General features: G+C 30.0%; 1 protein-coding gene across 4 annotated transcripts in view; it reads right to left on the bottom strand.

The window, feature by feature from the left end:
* The window catches only part of LOC123275425 (homeotic protein ultrabithorax), a 171476-nt gene that overhangs the window by 80484 nt on the left and 68189 nt on the right, over positions 1-22803 (bottom strand). The window contains exon 3 of one of the 4 annotated variants that reach the window (XM_044743544.1): positions 1488-1519. The exons of the other annotated variants lie outside the window; for them this stretch is intronic. Within the exon in view, the coding sequence (XP_044599479.1) occupies positions 1503-1519 (17 nt within the window). The 3' untranslated portion in view covers positions 1488-1502. Of the gene's footprint in view, positions 1-1487; positions 1520-22803 lie in introns of those variants that run through there. 4 annotated transcript variants of the gene reach the window in all.

Below are 22803 nucleotides of genomic sequence, written 5' to 3'. Positions count from 1 at the left end.
CGCATGAGAGCATCTCGATGAAACTGCCGTAATAGCCGAAGGATCGTAAATCTTCACTAGCAGCCGTCACGGTGGTTCCAACTACCAGCAGAAGCAGCAGCAACATCACCAGCTGATGCAGAGGTGTATAAACGCTCTTCCGTTTTTTCCTATTATATGTGTCTTAGAAATAGAATTCTTGGCTCTACTGATATTACTGCTGCTCTTGCTCTCTTCGATTCCTGCTCAATGCATCTTACGCTCAGGTTCACTTTGGTCTTTAGAATATTCCATAACTCTGTCTTCAAGTTACTAACTGACTGTTTCTGTTTTATCGGTTTACGAAATCAATTAAATTGAAGCTCTTCCTAACCCTAGTTAAGTATTGCTTTACAATTTTTCAGCTGATCACTTTGATTTGTTGATTCGCAAGATCATTCCTTTGAATTGGAGATCATTATTTATTGTATTGCTCTGTGGATCCTTTACAAATAATATACCTTAAAAATCTTGTTCCGTAGGTATAAATCTTTGATGAGTCCTCAGAATTTTTTATTTCATTAGTTATTGACTGATAATTATAGAAAAGAAATTAATAAATTAATTGCTTCTTCAAAAAATTATATTAAACTTCTCTGGTTCAGAAAAATGATAATGAACGATATTTTCTTTAATTCCATTCAAGAAGAGTTCAAGAAAAATTTCCTAAAAGAAAAAAATTTCTTGTTTTGATCACGGAATAAACGATTTTTTTGATATTTTAAATTATAAATTACAGCAATTTTTATAGAATTTATGACTATTTTTTCTAAATGCGTCGAATTTTAATGAAATTAATCATAATTAATAGTTTTGCAAGTTATATAGGTGGTGAGAGATAGTCTAAAGTTTTCACTTTCAAAGCCATAGATCGAGTAATTAAGCACCATTATAAAATTCAAATAAAAATCAATTGCGATAAACTTGATGTGTTTTAACCGATTTTTTCTCTTAAAACTTACAAATATCTATATAATTTTTCTCAAGAAAAAGAGAACAAACAATATTACTTGATATACATCAAATGTGAAAGGAGACTTATAGACAAGAGTCGTGAGAATAGATAATTGTTATTGTAAGAATCGAAACAATGTAATGTATATGATTAGTAGTGTATTTTTGACAATCAAATTCGATAATTCTTTAACTTTGTTTACATGCCAACTTGACATAAGAAAGTCTAATTTTTACTTATTTTTAATATATCTAAATTGTATGGAACTAATAGTGAATCTTTAGATTACTTGATTTAAGTCGTAGTATCGTTCTCAATTGACATTTAATTTGATTAACTAGAATAACAGACTGGATTTAAATGATTGGTTTTTAGAAAAATATCAAGAAAGTAATAGCAAAAATAATCTTTAACCTTAATACATCTTATAACCAGCATATTACTCGATTTGTTCTCGTAATAATTGTGTTAAAACCTACTCACTCGTTGACACGATACATGTACCTCGGCATTAATGTAGCAGTTGAGATTATGAAAAGCTCTTACCTAGAACAGAAATGCATAAAACGTGGTTAGATAATTAATAAAATAAAAACACAAAATAATCTATGATTATAAGATTAATAGTGAAAGTAAACGAAGCATAAGTAAAATGATTTTCATTAAAAATATCGTTTAATCAAAAATACAAAAAGTTTTGTATATAATGCAATCGGGTTTCTTTATCATAGCCTCGAAAAAAAAAAAGTTGCCGATTCGAGGTTGGCTGATCAAAAACAGAACAGATCGTGGACATAAGCCCCTAAGTGATCTCATACAGAATTTGGCTTCGGTAAATTTGCCGACAGGTGCACTGGAAGAAAAGACCAAAGACTGTGAGCACGGTTGTTCCCGTAGGAGGAGAGAAAGGAGGTTAAGGAAGGGTGCAGTGACCAAAGGCTCGACAAAAGAAAGGCATCAAGTCTTTTGGAAACTGGGACCAGTTGGAAAAAAGTTGTAGGACGGATCTGAACTGTCTCGCCATCATGTCGGCGTCAATTCGTATTCTTTCATTTATTCTTTCTTTAAATGTTGATTCGCCGATTCGCGATCTTAGTCTGGTGGCATCAACATTGCTACAAAGTCGGTTCGCTATTCACCAGTGAGAAAAAGTTTGAGAAGAGGTAAGGGATATACATAACATCTGATGGTGATGCCTGAGGACCGGATGACGATGAAGAAAAGAGACGAGAGGTGATCACAAATGACGAGAAAGAAGTTGGCAACTCGACGAAAGAAGAGGAATAAGGCGGCATCAGTCAGCCGGAGCTAATGGGACGCAATTAAATGATTCGTTTCAAAGAGCGCCGCCGTATGCGCGCGAGAATGTCGCGAACTAGAACCCGATCTTAGAGAGAGTCTCAGGCCCTGATATTCTGAATCGTTCTGGTGAGTACCGTCGGCAAACTATGGCTATGAGTATCCGCAGTAAAGGGACCACGCGACGAGTCTCTAGAAAAATCTCGGCTACGTCCAATTCCATCTCATTAGCGAGAAAACAGCAGCTGATGCTTGTCTCTGGCGGACTTAGCACAAGAAGAAGAAGAAGCCTTCGGGAGCCATGTATGGAACCGGTCTCTCTGTCCACTATCTATAGATGGAACATATCCCTTAAAGCTGAGTATACCGGGTGTCGCCCACATCTACGTACTTCTTTTTCCTCCGCTTCATGCCAATTTATAGTATTTTCTTGTTAAAATTTATTCCTTTTTAAAATTCTCTGTTCATTTTTTTATCAATTGAACTTTCGACCAATTTCGAAAATCCACTTCCTTTAAAAGCAGTATTTATTTTATGACGTAAACTTTATTTCGTATATTCTATATTCGACTCATCTCTCTTCTCTTATTCAGCACACAGTCATGAGATCCACTGATAAGACGCATTGTTTAAATACACCTGGTCGCATCGTACTGACTGGTGAAATTAATGCGCCAAGATAGCATAGAGAGCCCAATTTTAGCCCTCACCAATCGTTATTAAATTGCCAACAATTATTTATCAAAGTTTAATTGCGTTCAACGTTCTCTTATTTTTAAAATGAATGTGAGTCAGTAATAAAAAAAGTTTTTTTATAAAGAAACAGAGACATGAGCATCATTTTTTGGAACACCCTGTACATATACGTTTTCTATACATCGATCGCATCCATGTATATAAAGCTTGCGCATAGTACTCACGTATAAAGACAGTGTGCGAAGACAGAATGCACATGCACACATGTGCTACAAAACAAAGCGAGCTCGTTAGGAGGTACTTCGCAACAACTACTGTGGCTTCTACTGGTGTACTCTTTATTCAAGGAGAGGTTGGTACAGCTTGCTCCCAGTGCTCCCTCCGTTTACATCAACATTGCAGTGGTCACCGATTCGATTGGGTTTGTTGTAAATACGGTTCGTTTGTGAGAATAAAAAAATAAATGAAAAAACTATCAAGAATAAGAGTATGGAAAGTTAACATCCAAGTATAATCGGACATGTTTCGATTTCCATCATGGCCGACTGTATTACTGAGATAACAATCCAAGAATAAGTGATTGACTCTCGTCTGTTAAGTTAGGACATTCAGCTAAATTAATTCAATCGGTAAATAAACAATGAGTAATAAACCTTTTTGTATTTTATTTTTTATGATTTGTTCTCAAGAAACAAAAATTGATCAATCTACGGAGGGATAATTATAAAAAAAAAAATTAATTCTTATCACAAGATTTCATCTTAAATTAATTTAAAATTAACATTACATGTATTAAAGAAAAATGTAGCAGTGTTTTGAAACACATTCGAGTAGTAAATATTTAATTGAATCAATATAAAGATAGATATCTACGATTAAGTTTATTTTTATGGATTAATTTAAACGAAAGTGATGGCGCGACTAAAAAATATTATAAAGATACTTATCTCGGTTGAAACTAATGCTATTTTCAGTTATAATTAATAATTGCCCAGTTAATAAATTTCTAGCTAACAAGATTTTCTCTTAAATAATAAACCCGGATAAATGGTTGTATGACAAGTTGATGGAAAATAACGAGACGGATGTAATGATTTTAATAACAAACGGCGGTGACATTTCTCGGCATACACGCCTTGGTTACCACGTCACGTTGCAACCATTTGAGATCGTACATGCTTCCCGGTAAAATATAATTTTTATATCTATACACTAACACGGGATATAAAAGTTATGAAGTTGGGAGCATATGAGCTGTTATTAGGTTTTTCTTGGCACATTAGTACCACACTGATGCTACACGCACGATCATCTTGCTCTTCATTTCTCGTGTCAACGCATTTCTCGACAACTATTATCATTATTGTTTTTTTTTAATATCTTCAATACGCTTCGTGCTTGGAGATCGTTAATAACTGGCTGGTTGGTTATTGCAGCAACTATTTATTCGGTAATTATTTTTGGATATATAAAAAAAATTAAAACGTTTTCATCATGCAATACTCTCTGCTGGGTAGATACATAAAAAGTATTTGATGGGATTATTAATCATTGAAAATTTTTTGGACAACGTTATTTGCAATAAATAAAAGTTTAACAAAGCTGAGAATCAAAATGGTAGAGAAAATAAGAAGCCTGGTAGGTAACTGGTTAATTTTTGAAGGATTAAAGGTGATAAAGTTTAAAAACTGAATTATTGACTTATTAATACCAATCACTTCATTAATGCATTAGGGAGCATCGGGTGGATACAGAGCATAAGTTTTATAATACAGGACATGAACTCAGTAGATATTAATCTTTAATGCCTTACTTGACGTTCCTTCCACGAAATATTATTTGTTGCATGCTGGTTTTCTTTCCTTTAAGCAACCTACTGCGAGAAAGAGAAAGAAAACTTATGGAGACACATTCGATAGAGACCGCAAGATCCTTCATAAGAGCAGTTGAACAACATAACTTTAGCAACCTTTTTTTAAGTCCCAGCCAGCGTCCAGCCACTACATCCTAAAGGAGGAGAATATACAAAACCGGCCAACAAGCAAAATGAGAAAAGATATAGGAGGTGATCGGCCTCTCTTCATTTTTGTGAGGTGGAGTCATACATGATGGTGTGGAGAGTGCGCGAAAAAAAGATAACGGAGCAAAAAAAACGCATCAGTTACAAAAATTGATGAAAAAGAAAATAAAAAAAAGTAAAGGTGGAAAAAAAGCACGGGATTAAACAATAAAAAAATTTAAAAAAGGATAAAGTACAGAAGTAAACGAAGAAGAAGAAGACGAAGACCAAGAAGAAGATAGTAAAGAAACTGAGCCAAGCCACGGTTGAACATAGCTCTCAAGCTTTGTAGGACGAGTTTATGCGATTTTTACACTCGATCTGATTTTTTGGCGGCGCGCCTCGCTCTCCCAAGACAGATATATGTCCCGCGGTGTACAAGAGCTCTGCGCGTATAAAGACATCGAAGCAAAGCCAACGAGAATTCCTCATCCCATTCTCGGGGTATCTTTCTCTTTCTATGTCCGCTGTGACCGTCTATCTTTTCGTTGTACTCTTACACACAGACGTATATACATATATACATACGTACATACATACAATTATATATATGTTCTTCCTCTCCCTTCTACTGCAATCTCTCGTTCGTTTCTTCCGTTCTTTCGATGTCCTACCATGCTCTTTGCCACCATACTTGGAATACATCCCTCTCTCCTTGAAGAGAAAAAAAAGTCTGCTCAACCAGCACCACTGTGTCCGTCCCGAATGCACTGGGTACCGGGTATACCGATAAAAAAACCAAAAAGATCAGGAAGAAAATAAGTTTAAGAAACAGAAGACGAAGAAGAAGAAGAAGAAGAAGAAGAAGAAGAAGAAGAAGAAGTAAAGGGCCTCGCCCATAACCGGTTCATTCTCTCTCCTTGTAATCTGTTCTTCGCTCTCGCATACTTATATTTTTACCAACCAACCAATCGCCCAATACAGCTAACATGTCGAATAAACGACATTCGTATACATGACCATACAAGCACACATCAAGGGCTGATTGCAATAATAAACTCCTACCCGATACTCACTACCAATTACATAAATAAATAGTTTTAAATTACTTTTTACAGTTCATTCTTCACCTTTGCTATCAAACTTAGCTAATAGATATAGTTTTAAACTATTATTGTTACACTGCAAAAAAAATATTTGATTCAAAAAAAGTTTTTTTTTTATCAAAATTTTACTCTTGATTTGAAATATTCAGGTTTCTTAATTCAAGAAATTCACTCGCAAATAAAAAAAAATAAGACTCGAGAATAAAGAGCATAAAGTTCGCAATTTAAGAATTTTCTGAATTCAAAAAAGCATTTTTAAGAAAGAAATCATTATAAATCAAGTAGAAAAATTCTCGAACTAAGAATTCTTGTAGTAAGCAAAACTTATCTTCTAGATTCAAGATCATTTATTCCTTAAAAATAATTTTCTTGGTTTTCTGCTATAATTGATATGTTAAAATAAAAATTTTACTATTTAAATAGTAGAAATGTAATCAAGTATCTGGCCAGTAACTGGCTAGTTTAACTAGACTTAAGCTAGGAACTGGCTAGTATAATATCCAGTAACTGTCTAGTTACTGGCCAGTTTTACTAGACATCAAATAAAACATGGCGACACGTGTAGGAATTGAGATTATTTAAAATTAAATGTGGATAAGTTTGTTACAATTCAAAATTATAGTAATGATAATAATAATAATAATAATAATAATAAAAATAGTAATAATTAATAAACGGAATAGTTATGAAATTTTTAATAATTCATCTAGATGATAGTCTGGAGTATTTGTTTTGATTGCCCATAACCGTAATTCGGTTATTATGTCAATTTTTTTTATTTCATTCATTTTTTTAAATATATAACAGATTATTTTTATATTGAAATACACAAATTTTTTAATTATTTACACCGTTTCTTAATATTTACGAAAGATAACTCAACTTACATGTTAAAATGAAAAAATAAACATACACACACTAATATAAATAGAACATCTGTGTGACCAATGTTTACGATTTAGTTGTAGGTGGCGCGATTTCTAGTTTTTACCTAGTTTCGCTAGCCAGTTACTGGATTTAATTGCTGGCCAGCTACTAGATATGATCGCTAGCCAGATACTAGATTTAATCGAGTGAAAAATTGATCATTTCTACTAGGGTTCTTAGTGTTTTTTTTTTATTATTTTTAATGAAGAAATTCGTTCTCGAACCAAAAATTTAAAGTTTTTCGGAGAATCGTTTTTAGATGAAAAATTTAACTGTATCTTACAATAATAAACTTTTGATCAAAGATATAAAGTTCTCAAGCCCAGAAATCGAATTTCCGGATCAGACATTCCTGAATCAAGACAACTGGTTGTCTTTAAAACTATTTTCTTGAATCATTAATATTATTCTTAAATCAATATAGTTCGTTCCAAATGAATATCTCTATACTTATCATATTAGTTTTACATACTATTACAATGTTTCTGTCTTAAAGTTAATTTTTTGCTTCTATTTAAATTTTAATTTAAACGTAACCAATGGAATTGTTAATGTTATCTATCGTATTTTTAATTTTTTTTTTATTCTAATGTGTACTCTATAAACATGAATTAGTGAAAATTCATGTTAAGAGAGTAATATGCGCAAATTTCTGGATAGTTCTAACAAATGGTACTTAGTTTAAAACTTTTTCTACTTGATTGAAGATAAATAAATTCTTTAAAATAATCTTGGTTCAAAATTTTGTTTCTCGAGTCTAATTATTTTTTTCATCGGTGACTCAAAATGTATAAGTATAAAGTTGCGCATGGTTAAGAAAAAAATTAATATTTATTCATGAAATTAACTGAACGCACATGTCAATTCTGAAGAATAATCGTTTTATTATAACCTAAAAAAAAAGACATTCCAAAAATAGTCATTGCATAAGTACATGTTGGTTGCTCTTGAGAAATAATTCACCTGATTGACAATTACATTTGATGAAATCTAATGAAAACATCAGTTAAAAAGTGGACAATTTAGTTATTTTATAGAAATAAATTAAAACATTACTTTTATTTTTCAATTCGATAAAAAAACAAGAGCCTATAAATAATGAAAATAAAAATAAAAGAGTATATTCAACACCGGCGGAGGTTTATTTCGATGGGGACTATTGAACTACTGCTACAACAGATAACTTTACTTTAATAATAATTTTAATCAAAGTGATGCTTGCAGAAGTGTAAAAGCGCGGCAGAGAGTTAAAGAAGAATGCTGAAACAGCATCCACTCATCACGTGTAGTTGCTTTTACATAAGCACCATGCCGCCGGGTGCCGAGGCTGAACGCTTTTACAACTCAATGCTCTCGAGCACACAGTCCGAAGATTCTTCTTCTCTCTATTGATCCTTTTCCTCCTTAGTGTTGCTGTTAAGATATTCTCATTCTCATTCATTCTCTCTTGTGTATTTTGTATCGGATATTCCAAGCCCAAGCTCGTCATTTAAACGTATACACCGCAAATAGCATACATCCGGTCACTATTCCTTTTGCCAGTTTTTTTTCATTTTTTAGTGTAATATTCAATGAAATATATTGTCAAGGGTATAAAATGCTCAGAAGAGTGTATAATGTCGATCGGTTACAAGATTTTATTGAAAAATTTTGTATTGAGAAGAAATACGCTCAGAGAGTGACAAAGTAAATAAAAAATTTAACTTTTAAAAAATGTTTTAACCAACAAAAAATAATCTTTTAGCCAGAAAAAGATATATACTGTTTGATATAATGAAAATATAATGTAAATTTTTATTTATTTGTTTGATCACGTCTGAAGAATTTATCATGTGGGTTTCATTTTATTCTCCGTATACGCTCTTGTCCTTGAAAGTCTACTTCGAATTCCAAATATAACCTATCTCTAAGCTTTGCGTTATTATACTTATATGAAACTTGGGGAAAAAAGTTACCAAAAAGTGCACTACTATCTCGAAAACTTTCAATTTCAGACACGGGAATTCAAGAAAAATCGATTGACTGTATATACGACGTGTCGTTATCCAGTTATCCTAAACGATTTCCTAAATTGATTTCTCAGTCCTTCGGTAGTAACTTGAAAAGAAAAGTACCCTATTGTTATCTCTCAAATTCCCTCTATTTTTTTAATAGTTCTTTTTTTCCCTTACTTGCTATCTTAACCTTTGTTTTTATAGGACTATTCTTTTTTTTTCTTTATAGTTCTACACTGATAAAAAAATTGACTTGACTCAAGAGCCAAAGTCTTGAACCAAGAATACCATTTTGAAGAAAATGATTATCTTGAGTCAAGAGAATAAATTCTTGAGCTAAGAAATTATTCTTGGTCTAAGAAACTTTTCTTGAGTCAAGAATTTATTCTCATGATTCAAGAAAATCATTTTCTTCGAAATGGAATTCTTGGTTCAAGAGTTTGGCTCTTGAGTCAAGTCAATTTTTTTATCAGTGTATGTAAGACTGATTTGATCTAATCATTTATTTCTTTTTTTACTCCTCACTACCTAGTTGATTGTTCAAATTACTGCAAAATTCCTCTTTTTGATAAAAATTATTCAAACAATGAAGAGAATTTTATACAGAAAAAATGGTTCATTCGTCATGTATAAATTTTTCTTCTTTATTTTTTTCTAAGGCGAAAAAAACTTTTCATCCAAAAAAATTTGATTTTTTTATTTCAAAAACTCTCCCTTGATTCATAAAAACTTGCTTAGTTAAAGCAAACTTTTTTTTTGTTTTTGTCTAAAAGAATTTTTCTCAGTTTCAATAAATTTTACTTGATTCAAAAATTTTGTTCTTAAATCGTTAATTTTTTTCTCAGTCCATTCAAATCAAAAAAATAAATAAATTTGGTTCAAAAAGAAAATTATTTTATTCAACTATTTTTAAATTCAAAATCAAAATTAAAAGTATCAAGAAAATGTTTTCTTACGTATAAATATTATTTAATAGTTAATATTCCGTTTAGCAAAAAAGATTATTCATGTGAACATTAATTTGAAAACAATAAAGATTTCTCACGGAAAACATATAGTTTTTTATAGTTAATAGACGGCACTGCTTTGCTATAAGTTATAACTAAACCATATTAAGCTTAACTGAACCGTTTACGGAGTAGAGCAATAAATTTTCTCAATATCTTCCATCTTTTTATTAATATTTATAATTTTCATCACATTGTACTAATAAATCTTTTATGTAAACAAAGACATTAACGTACTTACTGTAATTCTTAATGTAGTTTTACTGGGTGAGCATACGCATGCAATATAAGAGTACTTACTGTAAAATAGTGTAAAACAAGCGTAGTCTATCTATTCGAGTGAAAAGTATAAAAAAGAAAAAGGTAAAGTAAAGTATCACCCAGGCCGGTGTAATTTTAAAAACAGTCCACCCGCCATGAGATACGAGCAAGTCATACGGATAATGAGATGAAAATAGAAGTATTCTCATCTCATACAGTTCGTATGTATACAAACACACACATACACATATTTACATACACATAGACAAGGAAAGAGAAGTGTGATGCAGTTGTACTGTAATTTCAACGAGAGAAACATAATCTACAGATAAATCTTGACAACTTATGGCGCACTCATGGCTTGTTGATTCCTCGTGAAAATAAATATTAAAATGCGAATATGAGAAATGTCTTGCCGACGATTAATCGATTTGTTTAAGATGTAATTTAAATCGACTATTTTAAATTAATATCTTGTCATGGTAGACGTTTATGTTCTTTTAAAATATCTATGTCTTCATTACATATTGATTTATTGCTAAATACCATCTGTGTTAATATAATACTAAAAAATAACTTGTTAACGTACTGATCACTATTCGTGATTACATATTTACGAGTTATATTACCCTGACAATTGATAAGTTTCTTTATCGCTACTCATTCCATCTTTATTACGATGTTAATTTATCGATTTAATTAAAGTCAATTTTTAACAATTAAAATAATTATTACTTGAAAATTAAAAATGTTTTGAGTAACCTTCAAACGTGATGTACATCACAAGTAAAGTGATGAATTAATGTAAAAAAAAAATTTTTTTTATGGTTCTGTAAGTATTTAAAAATTTTAAACTGCCCCTAAAAATTTTTTACTAAGTTTATTCTTACAAAAGACTTTAAGACTATAATAAACTAACATAAACTAATATAAAAAAAAACTTGATTTACGACAAACAACTTTAACAAGAAAAATTATTTTGAAGAATTTCTTCATTTTTAATCAAGTAGAAAAAGTCTTAAACTAGGAAACATTTCTTATTTATAAGACTTTTCTTTAGAATCAAGTTTATTTTTTTCATCTTTTACTTTGTGTGAATTTTCATTTAGTAAAGAAAAATTAATTTTATTATACTTATAAAAATTTTAAACAGACCCTTAAAGTTATTTTAAAAATCACTGATAGTATCCGACGGTATATCGCTTCATTAGATAAATAAGTTACCGCTCTAATTTAGTAAGTACTCATGAACTTATTGAAAAAGATATAAAATTAAAAATTATCAATTAATATTAATTTAATTCATAAATTATAATAGAGGCCACATGGATGCTACAATAAAATTTTTTTTTACTTCAAATTTTATTACATTTGTAAATATCAATAAACTAACAAAAATTAACTGTCGAGTGTAATTTCTTTTTTTATGAATAAAAAAAAATCTATTCAAGATAAAATCATAATATTTCAATTTCGCAGCAATTCATTTTCACTTAAACAAAACATAAAAGGATCATAAATAAAACTAAAATTACTCTAAAGAAAATTTTAATAAAAAGTATAGGCGGAACATTATTAAAAAACTTCATTATAATTGTCATTATAATTTATAATAACTTATCAATAGTGAAACATAATGTTCTTAGAGCACGTAATTCATTTGATAGTTAAACATCTTAAGCGAGTAAAATAATTATTTGCTCTCGTGGTCAAGTCAAGTAAACCACATCGTCTAACTACACGCGAACCAACACTTACATAAACTAAACACCACAAAACTATAAGTAAATTATATTACCCTTATTGCTCTCTGAGCAGAATTTAATTCAAGAAATTGAGAAAGCTTCACTCAGCAGTCATATACTTCAGTCTCATGCTAATACTTTGGTATAAATTAATAAAATTAAACAATTCAGAAAATTACATTCATAGTAACATGCTTCATGATTCCATTTCAAAGACATATCGTTTATTACCGATAGCTCATTTCTTAATAGTCGTTTATTGCTAACTACTTTTCTCATATCAATAATATTACTACTAATCATTTCATTCGTTTATAATTTTATTGAAATAAATATCGTTAGTTATTTATTCATCATAATTATAAATTAATTACAATATAAATGCAAGATATTAATTTATTTTTCATTAAAAAAACTATAATCGAAAGTTCATTACAAATAAAAAATAAAAAAAAATTCTGAAATAATAAAAATTCATAAATCATTTCAAAAAAACTATATAAGAGTCATAAAAGTGGTCAAACAATATTTCGAGCAGTACTTCGGATGATTTACGCACCGATAAAATTTAGGTGAAGCCATCGTGTGAATTTTGATGAAAAAAATCTTTTTCACCTGATGCTCTTTCATCAATATTTGATGCACGCGTCGAAAGAGATAAAAATATATAAAAAAGATCAACACTGACGGCAATAGACTCGATGTTAAAATAAAAAGAAAAATGATTTATTTTTTTCATCCCTCGAAGCAATTATTAAAGATATGAAAGATAACAAAAAGAAGAGCAGAGTTTATCCAAAAAATGTTGTAGAATCCCAAAAAATATATTTAATCCGACGTCGACGATACACGAATTCTCTCACGCACAATATAAGTCACGTGCTTCACATACACATGTGCGCGTGAGTACATAAGATGGCAACGATACGGCGCATGAGTTCGCCGCAAAATGTGAGTTATATTTTTAAAATCAAGACACTGAGGTTATTGCAAATAGTCGAAAAATTTTCAAGGATCTGAGCTTGATTACAATTTATTTTAACACGAGTTATGATTTACTAAAAATGTTATTTTGGATAGACTTTCAAACTTGTGAACAACGTCAGCGCAGCCATATTAAGTTAGCATCTCCCACCTCGATATTGCTCAGAAGTAAACGGCGCAACAATTCTCGTGCGCCTGGGGTTCGAGTTTATACTTCGGTTGGCATCGACCGGTTTTCTTTGGGATGGCATCGCATGTGTGGAGCTTAAACAAAACACACTCAGCCCGAACTTAATCGAGTTTACCCGAAGGTTACCGGACGCCATGTTGATTTTATAGTGTGGTTAAATTCAGCGTGGTTGGCGCGCACGCTCATCTCAGCGCCACCCGCGATCTAACGTCGGCGAATTGTGATATCTATAACAGTCGTGCTGATTCCAACAGTGAATATAATGGTTTTTATGATTTATTCACTACAAATGTTATTATATTAATTATAGATAATGTGGCAATTAAAGTGATACAGCCAATACTCGATCATTTAAGTAACTTATGAAGATAGTACTGAGATAATAAACGGGATGAAGGTAAAGAGAGATGGTAAAGATCAGATGACGGCCATGCTGCCTGGGAGATCCAGTTGCGCCGGTTTTAACTTCTATTGAAATTGCATGATCAATAACTGATTTACAGTGATTACTTTTTATAATAATTGTGCTGACTTTGAGTTTTATATTTATATATATTAATGCATGTCAGCAAATAAATATTTTTTTGTAATAAGTAGACCATACCTGTATATAGATATCATGTAGACACTTTTTTACTTTTTAAAACAGTCTAACAAGCATGACTGAATTTGCACGTTTATAAAACTATAATTCTGTCTTACTACCCGATATTCAATGCGATTGCGCGACTTTTCAGTCTTTAAATATCTTGAATATTATTTGTTGAAAAATATATTTTTAATAATAAATTACTTAATCATTTTTTTTTAATTTTAAGACTTTTTTTGATCAAGCTATGATTATGCATAATGCTGATTCTAAAAAAAAAAAAAATTACATTACTAAATTGATTGATTTTTATTCAGTTATTATTACTGTTTTTTTAACTTCATTGTCCTTATGTTCTAATTGATTAAAATATTATAACCGTAACCAGATTTGTGAATTTCTAGAGTTTTTTATATTTGTTTCGCAATAACAAGTTAAATACACTTCAAATTTAGGCCCTGTTCATTTATACACTTTTTTAAATTTCACTTCTAATAATTCTTAAAAATTAAAACAATTCGTTAAAATCACTTAGTTCCGTTACTTTCATTCGACAAACCTGACAAAAAAAATCTAGATTGAAATACTCTATATTAATTTTACCGATAATATTATTAAAGCAACCCGATTTCGAAATCGTCAGTTAAATTTTAGGTAAGTGATGGAAAAAACACGAAAAAAGCGTACTAGAAAATTTTGATGGGTATACAGAAAAAAGTAAACTGTAATCAATAACAGTCGATTTATAATAAGTAATGATCAACTGCTAAAAATTACTATTTCAAACAGTAAAATCGTGATTTTACTATTCACTATATAATATTTACCATTTCAACGTTACAATTTACTCTTTACATGGAAGAAAATACTATTTCAAACAGTAATATTCGCTATGTAAATGTCTAAAATGTTAAAGTATAATAATTAAGAATTCAGACTTTAATATTTATCATTTCGTACCTAAAAAATGATCGCAACGATATGTAAAAAGTATAAAATAAAGTTAGTAAATTTCTAATACAAGCAACGTCAATATTTACAAAGTAAAATGGTAAATTTTAAACGCAACGCTAAAAATCAAACTGTAATTATTGAATTTTTTTGACTGGTAAAATTTATATTTTAAAAGTATAATTTTTACTGTTTCAAATGTTAAATTCTTCCAGAGTGAGACCCCCTTCTCTTTCATCTGAGTTCCCCTTCTCCTCATAATATCGACTATATATTGAAATAGCAATTTTTACTGTTTGAAACTGTAATTTTTTAAGATAAAAGAGTCGTTATTTACTTAGTGATAGCTACTAATCACTTATTTTAGATATTAAATTATAAATTGTGGCTTTTATACTTTCTACATCAAGTTCTGTAATATTTATATTTTTGCCACCCCGATGTCCGCTTTACTGTTTGAAACTATAAAAATTAACCGGAATCCGAGTGAATATTACAGTTTACTTTTTTCCGTGTAGCAATACTTAATTATTGTCCATAATGGACAGGTTCTGTTGGATTTATTTATAAGTTTAATATTACACAAAAAAAAAGACAAAAATAAAAAAAAAAAGACTGAAGATCATGACGAATTATAAACCCTCGAGGAATTATTCGGTATTTTAATTTATTCATCTAAGGATTCCTTTTAAAATAGGTCTTGTTTTATTTGCGTACGAGGTAAGAGAAGATAAAGAAATAAAGAATAGGATGGTCGTAAAGATCTGACACATTTCGAGTGCATCTACGGTGAGAATAGAATAGATACCTTGAATTTCAGGATTCTCGACGACTTTCTCTGAGGCTGACAACGCGTTTACCATTCCACTCAGTTTGCGGGGATAGTGAATAGGTTCGACTTGAGAATAAATACATTATTACTTATCCTCAAACTGACTATCCTTTATCATCTACCTTCTATCTTATATTTTCTATTCAGGGAGTTTTCTGTGACCTGTATACGAATAAACTAGCCTGCGTAGGATTTAACGTGCAACCAGAAATCGGTGTGATAAATAATCGTTGCGTGCTGGCCCTGCGTCAAAGAATTTCCTCGCGGATGCTCGACTCTATGTCTCTCGTAAATATACAGCAAACAACTTTGTTCACTTTGCAGTACAGGGTACAGGCCTGCAGACAAAGCGTGCATACAAGCGACGCGCTTTTGCGTGCGTCATCGAGTCTGAGATATCAGCATGCGTGAGTATGCTGCAGGTTTACATCGCCGCAGCAAAATTGTGATGTTGGTATATACTACACTCTCTCGTATTATAATGTTGTACTATGCATATAAGGTACATTGGCATACATACAAAATTTACATGATAAATTTATCTTATATGAATAAGATGGATATTCAACAAGGTCAGCTCTGAAAGGAACAAACCTTAAATTATTACGTTAACATTTAATCTTTTCTTAGTTTATTATTGTCTTGAGAATTATATTCATACACTGTATTATCATTATCTCGTTGTATATGCAAAGGGTAAAAATGACGTTGTAAGGCTTAAAAACTTCATCGATCATAGAAGTTATATAATACGTCGTAGGCATATTAATGATAAGTCAAAAAAAGCTGGGACATATATGTATTATAAAAATTTAAAGTCAATGTTTTAATTTTTAAGGATTACACAAAATTTTTGTCATTTTTAACAAAAAACAATTTTAAAAAGTACATTAGACTTTAATAAATATATAATTTACAAATGAAATTAAAATTTCAGAGGATTTAATTAGACTTATTTAGACTAAAATCTGAGCCGAACTTTTCTGACAGATGAAAGAATTTAATTAAACCTATACATAGGCTTAAACTTTAGAGTGAACCAAGTTAGCCTTGAAGTAAAATATTTATACGATAATTAAAAAATTATATAAAAATTAAAATTTGTCAAAATAAAAGACTTAATTTTTAACGTTAACTTTTTAGGTAGATGATTGACAAGTTATTGCAATCAATTCAAAAAGTTACCTTCAATTTAGGTTACTCGATCATCAAGAGTACACTCCAGATATTCAAACTTAAAGAAATCTCAAACGACCATTTAAAATTAAAATTTCAGCTTGAAATTTATACGTTGTGCATTATACGTTGAATTATTTTTTGCATTGAAAGTGTTAAGATTTCGAGAAAAATTATTAAAAACTAAAATATTCAATTTTTTACAATTTTAAAAATTAAGAAAACTAAATTAATATTGATATTATAAAATATAAATGCAAAACAGTTTATTTATTGGGGATACAATTTCAAAATTGAGACCTCAACTTTAACGAAGCCGTAAATAAAGTATTTTAAATTGAATTATTGATACATCAGGCAGGATCCAAGAAATGTTTAAAGAGAAAAAAAAATAAATTTACACACCTATAATTCTCACATCCCATCAACATCAAACTGATTTAGAACTTGTTTTGAATCCCTTTGAAATCGCCTTGGGTTATATAATACGGACAACATGCTATACTATATTATATACACCGAAAAAAGTAAAGCTGTCTGAGTTTCCGCGGTGGAAACTAATTTACGCCAAGTTAGGCAATAAAGATCCTGTGCCTCTCGCTAGAGAATACATGGGTGCTAGTACTAGTTGGGTACTGGGTGCTGGATGCTGGGTAAAAGAATAAGAAAATCAACCAATAGAGAATACTGCGGGGTATTAATTTTACAAAGTGAGATAGAGTGCGATAACTTTGAGAGCAAGAGAGAGAGACAAAAGAACGACAAAGTGCGTTTGTGTGTACAAACAATAAGCATACGCATATACAGAAGCAGTAACAGTAGCCGTAGTGCTGGTTAATTAGGGTTTAAGTTTATGAGGTGCAGGCGCACTTGACACACCCCCGCCCGCACGCGCGCAATCCCGTCGTGGCAACCTTCCCTACGGCTTTGCCAACATTTTACCATCCCCAACACTAACTGGGATAGCATTCATGTATTTTCGCTCTATCTTATTTTTAGTTTTTGCTGTTAAATATTTATGATATTCATAATTATTATTTCATAATCAATATCCTCATTTATCTTCAATTTAATTTTTAATTGTACACCACAATAAGTTAAATTATAGGAATTTTTTTGAAAAGCTATTCATAGCTGTTAATACTATTTTAGTACAATTTTTAATGTTCGATGAAAAAATGAAGAAATTATTTTTCTCTAACAATTCATTTTTTTGTTACATTGCCAAAAAGTCAAGTCGTAAATCATATTAATTGATCATAAAAATTTTTTGCTTCACGAAAAAAAAAATAACGAATATTTGGTCAGGTTCTTATAACTTATTAGTACACAAAAAGAATAATTCTAAACTTGAGATAATTATTCTTGATTCAAAAAAAATTTGGAGTTAAGAAAAAACAACTGAAAGTTTAATTTTTGAATCGTCAGTAGAGAAAATTTTTTATCGATTCGATTCAAAATTTTATTTCTCAATTTAAATTAAATTTTCTTTAATCAATATTTGATATTTTTTTGTGTCAAAATTATAAATTTTTTTGAGAAAATTGAATTAGGGAAAAATTTTTTGATCAAAAACTTTAGCTGTATTTATTTTTAGAATTTGGCAACATTTGAGCTTTGAATTATTATAATGATATTTTCCTCAATTATTGTTTAAAGTGAATAATTTTGTTACAAATAGTTTTAAGATCATATTATTTTCTATTTATAGTTCTTTAATTACACTGTTAATTTAAAAATTTACACTTAACGTAATGTTTTTTCGAACACCAAAAATACACATACAATTATTATGCTTTAAGGACCATTAATCCGATCTTTCTCCCGATTAATTGGCTCATAAAATACAAGTAATCAATACACCTGACTGGATACTTGAATAACTTTAAATCTAAGTACCTCAATTTAAACAACCGATATTAAAGGTATAAATTCTGTGTTGTGATACATATTTTCGCGACCAATTATTTAACATCGACTTATAAATAAACTACTTAAGCACGTAAGATAGCTAATAAAATATTTCTTTACAAATATTACAAGACAATTGTAAAATTGTACTCCAAAAAATCTGCCTATTGAATAGTTTCGGCCTAATAAATTAAAAAATTTATGGCTCTTCAAGGTGACTAATAAAGCAATATAACAGAGTCGTAAAAATGTAAACAGAGACTCGGAAACATATAAAATTTTTAATTGGCGTTTAGACAGGGAATTCAGAATACTTTTATTGAATATTTTACACTTATATAAATTTTTTGACATTTAGTGTGTATTAAGGCGTTTTAATAGGCAACTTGATGATTTGATTATAAATCTTTACATGAGTCGTAGTTCTCAGTTATGTAACATAAAAATGTATTTATTGTGAATTGCACTGAAAATTGTTCTTTTTAAATAAAAAATAGATGGCAAAAAATGAATTTGTTTTGTATAAAAATGAATTATTTTTAATACAGCGTAAATGAATTCACTTTTTCTTAATGAAATAAATTTAATTCTTTTTATAACTTTTAATTTAATTTAAAGTCAACATCAAATTTCGATTTTACAAAAGTAAAGTTAAAAATTTTTATAAAATAGAAATTAGTTGACATAAATAAATAATAATACGTTTATAATCGATTGAATAAATTTCTTCAACAGTTCAGTGAACGGTTCTACCCAGACACTTTTCAAGTCTCATTAAATATTATGTAATTGAAAAAAAGAATCAATTTTAGTAGACTTGTTGGTGTTTCATAATATATATTTAAAAATTGTCTTTATTGACTCGTAAAATACTAAAAAAATGGCATTCTCAACGGTTTAGAATAACACAGAGGCTTCATGTCTAAAAATAACTCCAGACGTGGTACATTATAGAGGTATTGGGCTTCTTTCCGGGAAGTTACTTGGAGACCCCGCATATTCTCTCAGAAAACCTGCTTGGATATCTGTTGTATAAAGAATATATAAATGTCACTGACGGTACCGACACACAAAAGTTAAATCTGCTGAAAATTTAATGTACGCATTGAATTTTTACATATCTTAAATGTCCGCGCAATATAATTATTAATATCGTGTAAAAGTTCATTCACTAACAGAGACAACAATGGTTTGATATGTTTTTTTTTGCTACTGTACATAATTTATCAACAAAGATCCGTTAACATTTCAAAAATCATCGATTAGAGATCATTTCATTTGTTGCACCTGTGTTAATAAATTTTGCTGAATACGCTCAAATAAATTTTTCTATCAGCAGACTTTTATCAAATCCGGCAAGTCAAATCGATCAACTATTTAAAAAATTTTTAATTCACCAACAAAGAAAAATAATAAAGGGTAACGGTATAATCACTCGTAAAAACAACAAGAATACTGTATAGCTCGTTTCAAGAGTGATATCAATATAGAATCATCTGCAGCAAGTCAATTTAGTGAGAATTTGTGTCCTCGCGTGTTGCTATGCCACTCCAAGTCGTGTAACAGACAAAAAAGCCCCAAAGATAAGGTCCACTCTAACCCTTCACTTGTAGATGTATACACTATACACTATAAATACACAGCGTTGAAGTTAGTTATAGATGTAGGTGCACGAGTTCACTCTATTTACAAAGAAAAGTTTACTATATTTGTTCCCGTGATTTCTAGCAATATTCTTCGAAACAATGTTTAGTTGGAGTTAAGATAGATCTATATTGAATTTATACATGGTATATTTTATATACATTGTGACGGGAGAAAACTATTTGAAATTTTACCAAGAAGGTGGATTGTTTTCAAATGAGTTCAAATTTTGAATATTTTTTGTAATAATAAATGTTTTCAATTAATAAATTAGTTTTGTCTTTAGTGACCTGTCTAGTGATAAGTCATTCAAGTAAATGTAAATGAAATTTTATATTCATAAAAAATTGAGACAATTTCTCTTCGTATTAGATCTATGCAATACCATCTATATTTGGAAACTAGTAAGTTAAAATTATTTTAAGTATCTCTTCAAGTATTAAATGGATAATAATAAAATTAAAAATTTATTGAAAGCTAAAAACAACTAAAAAAGTATGGGGATTTATTAAAACCAAGCTAAAATTTTCCAAAAAGTTTTTTAAATTAAGAATGTGCGTAATTAAATACATACTAGACACGCTGTTAAAATTTGGAATTGACGGACTACTCCAAGCAAAAGATATTTTTTATCAAAATTTATTTTTTTTACAGACTATAGATAAGAAAATGACAAATTTTAATTTTTGTGCATTCAAGCAATTTCAACGCCGTCATGAAAAATTAATATTTATTAAAATACTATTTGTATAAGCACTCTAAAAAATTGTAAAATTCCTGATCTTATTGTTTTCAACAAATTAATAATAAACTAGCTATAAGTAAACAAAAATCGCCATACGTAAAAGCGAGAAATAGCCTGTGACAAAGGTAGCACTAGCGAGTGAAAAGAAAAGCAAAAACACAAATTATATCATGTGAAAATATTACTTTGAATAAATTTTCCTAATTTTAATTATGCTATACACTTGAAGGATAATAATAGTAAATGATTATCAAGAAAATACAATGCATCAACACATCTGATTTTTCAAAAAAATATTCCATTTTCACTTTAGCTATCAAAAATAGTTTTAGCGCATGCGCTTTATTTTTTTTTATCTTAGTAAGGGGAATGCCGCGAAACATTAAATATTAAAATTGAAACACTAATTTTTCATTTTTCATTTACGATATATCTTTATATCTCTGACTATCGTGGTATGTGTAAAAGATTCAATTTACTAACTCTGAATGATAGACGTCTTTGTGCATCTGCTATGTTATTGTCGCGAATTATCACAGGACAAATTAACTGTGCGAGACTGTTGGAGGGAATTAGATTTAGAATACCTGCAAATAGACCTTGTTCTCCATTCTACTTGCCGTGTGTGATAACCAATTTCGCAATGTCTGCGCCAATATATAGACTGATGAGTGCTGGAAATATTTTTTATGAGTATGATAATGAAATAGATTTGACTCAGATCAAGAATATAAAAACACTTGTTGATGTTATTGTAAAATCTATATATTAATATAATAATTGTTGTAACTTTAATTTTATATATCGCCTGAAATATTGGCTGTCAACAATTTTATTACTGTGTGTGTGTATTGTAGTACATATGTACAAGTTTCTATATTATTTGTGCAATTATTGTAAAGGAACTCTGTAATTGGCTTAAAGCTGTTGAGTTCATTATTCTATAGATAAATAAATAAATAAATAAATATATATGCATAATTTGATACAATTTTTTTTTCTCATCAGCTATAGAGGGCAAATTATTATTTTGTAATTTTGTTTTCGAAAACGGCAGTCCAATTTATTTTCTATTAAAAATTAAAAAATGCGTGGACTCTTGAATCATCCAAGATTTTTATTTTCTTATACGTGAATAATTTTGATTTACTTGTAATTAAATGACGAAGTGTGCTGGCTACCATAAATAAATATATTCATTTGGGGCACTCTAAATTATGGGCAGGTAAATTAAGAAAAAAATAAAGTAAGATTATAAAAAATCTCGGATATAATTAAAAAAAAAAAAAAAAAAAAAAAAAAAACAGTGGGTGTAGAAAGATCTTGATTATCACGTATTCTCTATCGAAAGAATGCTCGAACCAGTTTATTGCTGCTTCAGTTTGTAATAGCTCTGACGGCAGATGCATATCTATGTGTAAGTGCAGTATATGTACATACTTGGGAAATATATAAATGTTCGTGAGAGTAGGTATAAATATATACATATAACATATAACATATATATGTATATACTTGCGCCCTGCGCCGTGTAATTAAATCATGCCGACGGTTTTGCAATTAAACTCGATTATTTGCTCGTCGCCGACCGGCACTCGCCTCCACCCCTGATCCAACTCTTTCGACCCTGCTCTTTCAGTTCTCTCATTCGCTCTTCTGCTGAAGCAACATCCGCTTTCTCGGCTCCACATTTACCCTTGTTGACTTAACCCCTTGCAATATCTTTCGCAGTTGGTCCCGCAGCTCACCCTCGCCTCCCTCCCCTTCCTCTTAC

The sequence above is a fragment of the Cotesia glomerata genome, linkage group LG1, assembly GCF_020080835.1.
Source record: "Cotesia glomerata isolate CgM1 linkage group LG1, MPM_Cglom_v2.3, whole genome shotgun sequence".
Classification (NCBI taxonomy): Eukaryota; Metazoa; Arthropoda; class Insecta; order Hymenoptera; family Braconidae; genus Cotesia; species Cotesia glomerata.
Note: the sequence above shows the minus strand (reverse complement) of the source record. Positions and strands in the feature narration are given on the sequence as shown.